General features: G+C 43.5%; 2 protein-coding genes across 2 annotated transcripts in view; both read left to right on the top strand.

Annotated features, from left to right (window-relative positions):
• The window catches only part of LOC6593566 (neurotrimin), a 50044-nt gene that overhangs the window by 18861 nt on the left and 18991 nt on the right, over positions 1-12192 (top strand). Inside the window, exon 2 of the mRNA XM_026988804.1 lies at positions 9170-9276. Within this exon, the coding sequence (XP_026844605.1) occupies positions 9170-9276 (107 nt within the window). The remainder of the gene's footprint in view (positions 1-9169; positions 9277-12192) is intronic.
• LOC6593565 lies at positions 5674-7113 on the top strand. Its single transcript, XM_002019209.2, has one exon. It carries the CDS (start codon positions 5781-5783, stop codon positions 7035-7037), a length of 1257 nt encoding a protein of 418 aa, XP_002019245.2. The 5' UTR covers positions 5674-5780; the 3' UTR covers positions 7038-7113.

Genomic DNA, 12192 nt, shown 5'->3' with positions numbered 1-12192 from the left:
TTTCCAGTTCAAAGGGTACCGCTATCCCAGGTATAATCGAATAGATCCGTCACTGCATTCTCCATTGTCGCACTCTGCAATGCTGCACCACAGCGCTGGCTGTCCACTCGCTGGGATGGTTCTAATGCCATTTGGGCCTCGTAATTATTATCGAGTACACACAGGTCAATCGAGTGAGTGAGTGGAGTGGAGTGTGTTCGCTGCGGCACAAAGTGCATAATTAAGAGGATGCTTCTGTGTGGCAGCAACTGCGACTCCTGGAAGGTCACTTGTTAGTTGTGGCCAGTGTCCACGTTGAAGCGTCATCTGATGGTCCCTCTCCTAATGCTGCTCCTTCTCTTGATGCTTCGCCTTCTCCAGGTGCTGCTACATTCTCCATCTCCTGGCGGTAGATGCGCCTGCTCCTGCTCTCCATCTGATGGCTCTGCTCCTGTTGACTCTTGGTTAATAAAGCAGCACTTAGTGCCTCAATAGATGCCAATGTCAGAGCAGAGGCAGAGTCAGAGTCAGAGCCATTCCTCGTTACGCATCTCCATCTCCATCCTTCTCTGAATTTGTGGCGGCTACTTAAAGTTTTCCCCCATTTGTGTGGCAGTCAGTGTCTGCCTGTATGGGTGATGTGTGTGTGTGTGTGTGTTGTGGCTGTGATGCAGTTATGCGCATTTCCGCCTGAGTAGCTTCTGACTTTGCTTTTGCTTACATATACTCATGCATGCAACGAGGGGAGGCACTTACACATATAGGACCAACCTACCTACATATATGTATGTTTATTTGTGGGAGGTGGGGAGAAGGACACAGCGAGGGTTGTGACATATAAAGTGAAATATCAATAAAGGTTTCTATCTATCAGGCCAAAAATAAACAAGAAATGTCCCTTCGATTGAGAATTGTATTTATAAAAATTATAGCCTGGAAATGTAAAAATAAAATTTTAGTTGTTTTATTTTAATTTTATTTATTTACTAAGAGTGCAATTGGCACTGCGATTAAGCATTCTACATAGCATATGAATGAAAATTAAACAAAAAAGGGAGGGACTGTCGTACGATTAAAGATTCCATTAAAAAAAAAATTAATTATCGTTAAAAAATGTTTAAATATTGATTGAAATTTATTAAAAGTCTAACAATTCAATGGTTTTGTGGGATATTTATCATATAAGTCCATAATTTCCATAGAAAAAACTAAAAAAGTTCATTAAAACCCTAAAAGAAAAATGATTATGAGTATTTCCTGCAATAAAAGTGTATTTTCGTTGAATATTGATTGCCATATTGATGGCAAATAGCAGCCTAGATAGTCATGGATGCCCTACTCGATTCTGAGCCAACTCCAAACTCCTATAAACTCTTGTTGCAACCCACTTGCATATGCAATTGCCTCGTGCCTCGTACATAAACAACAAGAGTGACAACAGTGCAAGGTGGAAGAGGAGGAGGAGGAGGACACACAAGGACAGAAACACACACACACACACACACACACACACACCCATGTCACTCATTCGCTCATTCACTCAGTCGAAACTGTCAATGCTCGTTTCAATCTTTGTATTTTGTGCTTTTGCCTGCAATTGGCAGCCATGGCGGCAAGGGCAGCATTACATTTGCTTGATTGAACTTCGCCTCCTGCTACCGCCAGTGGCACTGTCACAGCCCCTGGCACACTGCCGTCTCAGCCGCGCCGCCACTTGGAGTCGTCCCAGGAACCGAAGTACAGCTACTTCTCTGACAGTCCAGTTGACAGTCGAAAAATGCTGGGGCTAACCTTACGGAGTTTCGGCCATAAAACTTCAATGGAGTGAGAGCCAGACGGGACCCAGAGACCGGAGACCGGAGACCATAGAAAAAAGCCCCAAGGCAGGAGTCAAGTAAGAGAGAGACCTGATACTACGGTTACTGTTACCGTTACCTATAACTGTAGCGTGTGTACATGTCTCTAAATGCATAAACACCAGACACCACCCACAACCCACAACCCACACGCCACACACCACACACAAACCCTGACCCACATTCCCGACACTGCCCCACAGTCAATGGGTGGGGGCGCAGCTTCCAGTTACCGTCGCAGTCGCAGTCGCAGTCGCAGCTCTGTTTCAGTTTCTGCTGCACTTGCAGTTACAGTTACAGTTACAGTTAGAGTCCCCTTTTTTGTGGCATTCTTTATGGCGGGTGCAATTTAAAGTGCACTCTTCATCAGCATTGGAGGGGGAGAAAAGTAAACTTGCAAAATATATATTTGCTTTATGTTCTTCCGCTGCTCTCTCAGTGGCTGCTCCTTCGAGCCATCACTTAATCTGCCAACTTGATATAACAATGAAGCAAAATAGCAAAAGACGGATAAGTTGATCAACAATGAGATGGAGAGAGAGTATATAGAGAGTGGATGGCACCTGCACTAAGCTGAAAATGTGCTAGAGAGGAACATATGCTTGGGTTGGAAAATAAGGTACCCGTGGATCAGGGAATGGCCGGTTTTGATCAGTTATTTCTGATAGAATTAGCAGCATTCAAGGGCTGGAAGGACCACCCAAAAACAAGGATACAAAATACGTCTGAGATCTGCACTCTGTATTAGATCTTCCGGGTTTTCCTATTCCCGCAACTCTACCAACTTTTGTTCTTAAGGGTTAAAGATTTGCTGCTTCTTTTGGCTGCTCCCACAATTTTCATTTTTATATAGTACCCCCCGTGTAGTAGAGCATTCGTTTCAGTTTGTGAAGCGTATAGCTGTCGGGGCCAATTGACTGTGACAGCCACAAACAGAGACGGAGACAGAGAAACATAGAGAAAGAGTGCGAGACATAGGGACATGGCCAAGAAGAGATATTGGGGAGGGAAAATTGTAGTTTGTTGGGAGTTGGGGCAGGGCAGGGCAGGGCAGATAGTTCTGTTTTCCAGGGAAAACTTTTGCCCAGCCAGTATCACATTTCAGGGAACTGTCGTCAGGCGTCGGTCGTCGCTCGACTGTTGTTCTTTCTAAGCATATCAATTAGGTTTGGCGTTGGCTTTTGGCTGTGGCTTTCGCTTTGGCTTCTCGCTGGATAGTTGGCTCATCATTTGCATCCAAATTACCCTATCACATGGCTCGTTCTCTGTTCTCCCCCACGGAGGAGTAGTAGGAGTAGGAGAGCTGAAAGTCCGCTTTCGGGAAGCGACAAAGTTTACAACTTTAAGCCGAATCACAGTAGGAGAAAACAATTGTGAAACGCACAAAAGCCTCAAATGTTTCCAGCAGAAAGAAACCGAAAAGGAAAACCCGGAGGGAAAAAAAAAGAAATTGTTTCAAAAATAAAACAAAAGTTTAACTCTTTTAAATTCATTTAAACGCTTTTAGCGTTTTTCACGCCCCTGACCAGGGGCTCCTCCTCCTGGCTCCAGTCGTCGTCGCCTTTATAGACGTCCTGGCAAAGCGCGGCAAAGTTTTGTTTCGGCTTTGTTAACAAAAGGCAACAAAAAGACAGCAGCAAAAACAAAAAAAATGAATGGATGGCGACGATGGAAAAAAAGTGGCAAAGTTTTCCCTCAAAGGCACAACACAGTGGAAAAGCAGGATAATGCTAGCTGCAGCGAGGGGTGGACTAAAGCGGCACAGCGTTATAGATGCCCTGCACAAAGGGTTTTGGATGGTCCTCCTCTAAATGGAATTATGTCTATTTGCTCGATTGATCAATTTATTGCAGGTTTCCCCTTTGATTGCGCCTCCGACAGCTATTTATTGAATTTGTAGCAAAATTGACTCGCTGTTTAACACTGTCTATGGTTGGTTAGGATCTTTAAAAGTCAGAAAAAGGTTGGGCTTACCCATTAATATAACTATTTCAATTGAAGCCTTAAATATCCAATTCTAGACCCTTTTTATTTTATTGTTAATTAAATAAAACGCTGTCTGTAAAAAAGGTGGCAACGCTCTTAAAAATTGAGCGAGGTTTTGCAGGGGTTTTTGGGTTTCCTATAAACATAATTAACTTTCTCGCCTTTTAGTTGATTTCTAATTTAATTTACGCGCAGTCCCAGACTTATTTGTGTTGGTCAAAACCTTTTAATGTGCTGGCAACGCTGCTTTCCCATAATTTAAACTGCCGTTTAACTTTCCACAGGCATTAAACAATTGAAATGCCATAAATATCTCAAAAATTTCTCAATATTCCCCCCTTGCGAATCCCTAAAGATAGAATGCCTTAACCTTGGGGCAATGTTTGGTATCAAAATGCCGACCGCCATTCAGGCGAATGCGTAGCGCATGCCAATTGTTCAATTGTTGGAAAATTTCCTCTTCTATTCTTTGCTTTTTCCTGGCTGAAAACTTGCACGTTGTGCTCGGTCTCGTATTTCCTACACTTTTTACGCTATCTGCCAAGCCGTAAACCGAGTTTGTTGTGGCCTGCTTCCTGGGAATCCTGCTGCTGGGCTTTTGGGCCCGCTGCTGTCTGGCGAGGAATAGGTGTTTGGCAATCATGAAGTTGCGGCGACGGCAGCCAAGTTTCAATCTACGGGATTGTGTGTAAGGGAGCACCCACTCCACGGCCATTAGTCGCTTTGATCAAATATTTAAAGCTAATGAACAAGGTTGGGGGAAAAAAAAACGAGAAGGAAAGAAGAAATCGAAACTAAACTCGAATGTTGGCAAAAAGGCCAGGCAAAGAGTTCAATCAACCTGACAAATTTCAATCAAGCTGCGGCAAAAAAGTGCCACACAGCTCTCTCGTTGCTCGTCTCTCGTCTCGTGTGTTCCCAGGTAGCCATCCCCCATTCTATGCCAGAGTAGAGATCCCCAAGCCGAGTCACGCCACAGTACAATTAGGATGCCGTTGAAGTTTTGTCAATGAATGGAAAGCGTCTGCAACTTTTATTTAACTTGTGAGTAGAGAGGTTACAGGTCACACAGGCAGATACACACACGTAGGACCATGGGACTCCGGAGCTTGGTCAACACACAATTGCCCCACGTAGACGGGCAACGGAAGGAAAAGGAGAGGCTGACTTTGCACTCACGTGCACTCACACACACGCACGCACACATTTATGTGACTATTTACAGCAAAAACTAGTTATACACTATACTCGTGGGTTCAAAGGGTATTTTCAATTGGTGGATGCATTTGAAATGATTCAAAATATTCAATGAAATGGGAAATATAAGCAGCAAATAAGTGCCTCCTATTCACAAGTGCTACCTATCAGCCAGTGCTGCCAATCAGCAGCTATTTAAATGTCTGTTAACAATACTGCTGCCGTACAGTGTTGGTCAATGAATAAATGATTCAAAACTAAAAGGAAATGCTTTGGAAAATACTTTTCCAGGAGTTATTTTTATCTTTAAGAGATGATTGATGTTTAAAGTTCTTGAATTTTATTTAGAACATTCACCATTCCGCACTCTTTTCTTCGGCTACTAGTTGGCTTTACCTTTTTCAGTACTTGCCCTTGTCATGGGGCCCTAACTTAAATTGGCTCTGGCTTTTGGGTTAACCACAGCTGCTGTGGTCTAGGGCCGGACTCAGGCCTGCCACAACATTTCTCTCGGTGCACAGTCCAGTGCGATAAGAGCCAGAGCAACAACGGGTTCAGCCTCGTTCGGTTTGCAGCTTCGTTCATTCATCAGCTGTCAGTGGAGCGGCATATCACACCCCGTGCCTCACCGACTGACCCCGGACGATGCCTCTGTGCCTCTGTGTCTCTGGGCTCTGTGCTAATCAGTCGGTTCGATTCGATGTTTACACTTGCGATTGAGACTGAGAGAGAGTAGAGGCTGCCCACGCTGACTATCCCACGATGAGCAGATGCCTCTATCAGTTGGCCAGCCCAAGCCCTATTGAGAAGATGTTCGAGTGTTCGTTGATTCTGTATCTGTGTTTCGCGTGGGCGGCTGTGGAGGCTGCTGTGGATCCCCTCTTGCCACTTAACGCCAAGGACTTTCAGCTGGACTTTCTGCGTGGACTGGCCGACCAGGCCGAACAGCGGGCAGAGATGAGTTTAAATGATTTTCTGGCCCATCTGGAGGCGAATCCACGATACATCAACTACACGGCTGATCTGAGTGCTGCGAGAGCCATTACGAAGCTGCAACCGAAAGTGACGCTCATCAAACAGCTAATCGATGCCCATCATCATCCGGACACGAATCTGGAGCACACTTCTGTACTGAGGAATATTGTGTTTCTCAATCGCTTGAAATCCATGCTCAGGGCAGCCAGGGAGTCGAGTGCCCAGGAGATACGACAGCTGCGTCTTCATCGCCTGTGCCAGCAGTTCGATCATCCAGTCCCCGAGCGTAGGCATCGCCTGATCAATGATCAAACGGTGGGGGCGGCCCTGGAGCAGCTGAATCTTACGCGGCTTGAGGGAAACACCACCAGCATAGATCTCAATCTGTTTGGGGAGCAGCTCTACGAGAGGGTGAAGCTCTCGGGCGCCGAGATCATCGACAACTATCTGCTGATCCTCCGCGGACTCCTGCAGGACATCATCGAGGGCGAGCATGCGGATCTGGTCGAGAGCACCCCGAAGCTAGACAACATGCTGGAGCAGTTGGACGGAATGCTGGCCACGCAGGACTTTTTCGAGAAGCGTCAGAAGGTGTACGCCTATCTGGAGCGTCACCTGACCACCGACTACGAACAGCTAAGGGAGTCGGCCAGCACCGAGCACCATCTCACTGAGAAGCTCCTGGAGCAGCTGAAGGCCAAGGGGCTGGATCTGTTTGTGATCTTTCTGTTTAGCAATTTCGAATTCCTCGAGCAGGTGCACGAACAGTGGCTGCTGCTGCTGCCCCAGACGCCCAGTCTGCTGTACGACGACACATCGCGACAGTTGTACGATCTGCAGCAGCTGTACGAGATCTTCAAGCTGGACACCGAGAGCGAGGCCAAGTACGATGCCTACACGGCGGCTCTGCGACGGCTGCACGAGCGCACCGTGGAGCAGGGACAACGGAATCGTCATATCTTCGAGCTGCTGAACAACGCGGCACAGAATGTGGGCAGTGTTACCTTCAACATGATCAAGGCCAAGTGCCAGGAGTTGCTCTAGACCGTAGTGAGTGCCCTAGGATTAGTTAGGATTAGACCCAAAGATTGCAAGATTATCTCTTAATAAAGTTGTATTTTTGATGCAAAAACACATCGCTTGGGAAATCGTTGAGGCGAAAGCAGGGATGAGGCGGAAGGAGCAAAGCTCGTTGATGCCTTAAGATGTCTCTGGTGCTGCTGCTGCTGCTGTTGCTGCTGGAAGCCAGTGCCCTCTTCGTGCCACAACTTAATTATATTTTGCAATCCGTTGTTGCATCTGGCAGCTTTTAATATCCGTTGGGGAGTTGCATCTCTTCGCTTCTCGCATCTCGCATCTGTCGCATCGGATGTCGTTTAAATGGCCTCCCATCTTCTCGTGCATCCACTCCAGATTTCCTCCAATTTGGCTCTGAGGCTTCCTTTGCCGCATTATGCTGATGTTGCCGTTGTCCCGTTGTTGCTACTAGTGTTTGTTGTTGTTTATCTGATACGATGGTCTCCCATGGATTCCAAGTCCTGGGGGGGACTGCCAAACTAATGACTGCTGCTGCCACTGTCGTTGGCCAAAGCCAGCTAATTAATTGTCGTCGTTGCAGGTGATTAGAACTTAAATGAGTTGCCGTTGCATCACGGAACAGCAGCAAGAGCAGCAGCAACGGAAGCAGAGCATCCGGGATGGACAGGACAGGGCCAGGACGAGGACCAGGGCCTGGCCATCAAGCGAGAAACGAGCCAGCAAGGATAACGATCCCAAAACCAAAAACCCATAATGATGGTCCAAACTATGTTTAGCTGACAGCCATGGCTTTTACATGCCTCCAGCCCTCCAGAGCAGAGCTCTCGTTTGTCTGGCATCTGACATTTCATCCCGGGTATTGACTAAACAAAATGATTCTGATTTTTGGTTTCTGTTTTTGGATTTTCGGGGAAATGCAATATGTCTGTCAGAAGTGTCATAAGTCCTGGAAGAGTGAATGGGTTTTGTTGCACATGTCTGTGAAATGATTTTGGGTATTTCAAATATAAGATACGTGAGACTACAAAGGGCATTCGTAAATACAATTTCAGGATTAGGAAAAAGGTGTAGACATGCGATTGGAAGGTAAAACTATCGCTTGAATTGTCCCATAATTATTTTAATTACAAACAAACACTAAAAACAGAATTTAAGCAACTAAAAGCGAAGCTAATTCCTTTCTTAGTAATAGCCTGGATATAGAAACGAATCTTTAGAACGAAACTTGGCTAAAATGAAACTAATAATCGCCTAACCCTCCTTAAAGAATTGATCTGCTTAATCGGCACTTTAAACAGCGCTCAAGGGCTTACCCCCAACTAGCAGGCAGCACATAAAAATATATTGAGGGCAATACAAAGGCGAACCGTGTGCCTCCCATGGCCGTCGTGCCCCTGCTATGGCTTCCCTGTTGCACGCCCCCGCACAATTCCAATAGCGCCGGAGAGCTGCCAACCGTTTGCACAACATTTATCACCTTTAATGCACAAACACAACCCTCTAGTGGGGTGGAAGCGGATGGAGCCTGAGTGGCGCCCATCCTCGAAACAAAGGCAATATAACAGCAGAACAGGCCAACGTTTACAAAACGATACAAAAGCAAAAGCAGCAGCTGCAAAAGCAACAACAATGCAACGAAATGCAATTTCACACTAGGCTAAACCGAATGCCAAACCGGACCTTGGATGGGTATCTGTCTCTTGGATCCCCCGGCATCAAAAAGGAAAGGGCTTGAAAAAGGCGTTAGGCAGAGAATTTAATTATGATTTATGGCTTTGGCCGACCCAAAACATTTAATGTCTGAAACGAATTAAACCCGGCACTCCCGTTGCATTTAAAAATCAGATATGATGCCACTCAAAAGTCTTACACGTACTCGCACTATATTATATTGACAGTTTGTTCTGGCTGTCAAAACCTCGAAAAGAGGCTTGCCTTTATTGCTCTTAATTTTTAAGTATTCCCATAAATCTGTATACCCAAAATTAGAACTATAAACATCAACAGACACTCAATGGAAATTTGTCTGTGTGTTCTATTTATAGGCAGAGGGGGAGCAAACACTAATTGAGTGACTGCCTTAATTACTTTTACTAATCCCGAAAACACACATTTCCCCGTTCTGTTCTGTTTTCCAGTCATCAGCGAAGATCCCGAATTCACAGATGTCATTGAGAATATCACTGTACCCGCGGGGCGTAACGTCAAATTGGCCTGTTCGGTCAAGAATCTTGGCTCCTACAAGGTGAGTACTCCCGAGTACTCACGAGTACCTGTGTATTTATTGCCAAAATCATAATTAAACTCTGCTCCGACACTGCCACCAACATTTATTGGTTGTGGCATCCAAATATACAATTGATTGGCTTTTGGGATTAGACTTACAGTAAAATAAGAATGGAAAGAACTGGGGGAAAAATTAACAAATATATCAAATATAATGGATGATATATTATTAATACAAAAATATTGATATTAATATATTAGAAAAAAGAAATTTAAAAATATATAATATATAAGAAAAAATTTAAATAAAACCCAAAGAATGATCGAATTTATTCCTTGGGTTTTATTAATATTTTCTAAAACTTTTTATATCATATTCTTTTATGTTGTTAAAAAAATATTGTTCCTATTATATAAAATTAGAAAATACAAATATATTAAAAAAAATCATTCAGATAGCATTGAATATATTCTTTCGTTTTTATAGATTTTTCTACATCTTTTAATATTATATTCTTGGGATATTCTAGTTTATTGATATGCAATATTATTGATGAATTGAGTTAAGTAAATTTAAAAATATATTCTTTGGGTCCACATCTTTTCTTTATGTTTACATTTATATTTTATTAATAATATTAAGGTTAAGTTTTTAAAGTACACATTTATATAATATTTAGAAGTTTTAAATGCACTTTTTGCACACCTAATTTTGACTTTTGTTTCTCCGCCGTTCAGACGTATTCTATGGTCTTGTAAAAAGAGTTTTCCCTGCCTTTGGTATGAGTACTGTAGCTGGTACTGTAGTATATGCCTCTGCTGCACAAATGTGTACGCATTTCCACAAACTTTAGTCGCCTCGAGGGGCATTTGCAAGTGATGCAAGACAGAAGGACAGGAACAAACAAGTCCAAGGCTCTCGCTAGCAACAGGCGCCCTCTTGGTGACTCAGTCTCTGTCTCACTCACGCTTCCCCTTATTGTTACTCTCTCACTCACTCTCGCTCTTTGTCTTTCTTTGTCTCCACCAACAAGTTCTGTCATGTTTGCCTTTTGCTTGGGCTAAAACAAAGTTGGTCAACGGAGCAGAATGGGGCAGAAACAACTCGACGAATTTTCGTCTTGGTCTTGAATGAAGTAATTTGTGAGTGAGTCCCGGGACCGAAATTCAAGTTGGACCAAAAATTAATGGTTTTCCGGCATTCAAGGCACGACTGAAGCGAGCAGGGAGAGTGAGAAAGAGAGAGGAGTGAGAATTGGCAGACAGAGAGGAAGAGGAAAAGCGAGAAAGATGGATGGAGATGGACTGCTCGGTCACTGGCTCATCGGCACTGCTCAATATTCATTGTCTGGTGCATACTTTTAGGCTGCGCTTGATATGCATAGCAGACTGCCATCTCTTTCTATCTGTCCGTCTGCCTCTTTCCTACCTCTCTATTTCTGTGTGTGGCTGTGTGTGTGTGTGTGAGTGTCGGCAATTTAAATTTGCATCCAATTGAATTTCCATAATGTGCGTGCGACCGAAACGTGCATAAATTTCATTTTGACACGATGCTCCCTTGTCTCTCTCTCTCCCTCTCTCTACTTTCCATCTCTTTTTCCCCTCTTGCTGCACTCTCTATCTCTCTGCCTCTGTCAATGTTCTTTCTGGCTCCCTGGCCGCATGTTATGTGGTGCTCGTAATAATTTTTATGACCCTTAAGTTTGGCATGCCCCAAAACCCCTCAGATCCCAGCGAAGAGCTCTCCCGCTCCCCACTTTGAACCATTCATTCATTCATCTCTCTGTCTCTGTCCCCGTCTATATCTCTCTCGGCTCTCCTTCTCTACCATATTGGCCTCAGGTAAGCTCAAAAGTTAACCAGCAGCAAAAACAACAACGAGGGAGGGGGAAAACCCTCTCGTAGCTGCAATAAAACGTGACTTTGCATGCAAAATAGTTGCGTAGCCGGCGGTTAAGACCGACCTATTACTTCTCCTGCTCCTGCTCCTGCTCCTGCCCTTCGTGCTCAGGCTCATCTCCATCATCTGCGCTAACAGCCTGGTTACTTGGAATTGATTTTTATAGACCAGGTAGAGTGGGGCATGACTACTTGGCTAGAGCACTGGCCACACAGATGGGAGTGGATCTATCACGATTTCGAGACAGAGATTTAAACATTTCCATATTACAAATCAGCAGAAGCGGGAATTCGAAACATGTTTTCAATCTTCAAACAAGAATTTTCAACTATTAAACATTTAAACATTAGAATAGTATTTGAATAGTGATGTAACAATTAATCGCCTGTCAATGTTTTACTGAAATGTCTTGTAAATAATTTCCATAAAGCAGAAGTAATTAAGCATAAAAAATAAAAAATAAATTCTTTAAAAGTCAAATAAATAAATAAAAAAATAAATCAAATTCCATTAAAAATATCTTGTTAATAATTTCTGTGAGGGTTTTACAAAGAAAAAAATAAAAGTAGAAATAATTTAAAAAATACATAATTAAATTAAATTAATAATTAAATTCTAATACATGAGAATATTCCATCAGAAAATGTACCATATTTCTATTAGAAAACCATGCTGAAGCTCTCTTAAAATATGTCTCAAAAGTATAGTTTTTTAGGGTAGAAGAATCCATTAATAAACGGCGGAAAAATAGTAACTCCTAAGGGAAAATATAGTTCTCTTTAAAACACAAATTGATCCTTTAATTTTCCGAGTACCCCCTTCCCTCTCTTCTGTACTCCACCACTGGATAGAGCATACCCACTTCGTGCTCCTCTATTTAATTTCATTCTGTTTTTTGTGTTTTTTTCCTCCGTTTTCGTCTGTGCAAATATTTGAGCTGCGTGTAAATTAACTCGCGTAGTGCTGCGACGCTCCTTTTAACACGTTTACGCTTAAATTGTTAATATTAAGCGAGAGACGCTTTTCATTTGCCAA

This window comes from Drosophila persimilis, unplaced genomic scaffold (genome assembly GCF_003286085.1).
Source record: "Drosophila persimilis strain 14011-0111.01,24,50 unplaced genomic scaffold, DperRS2 tig00000191-arrow-pilon, whole genome shotgun sequence".
Classification (NCBI taxonomy): Eukaryota; Metazoa; Arthropoda; class Insecta; order Diptera; family Drosophilidae; genus Drosophila; species Drosophila persimilis.
Note: the sequence above shows the minus strand (reverse complement) of the source record. Positions and strands in the feature narration are given on the sequence as shown.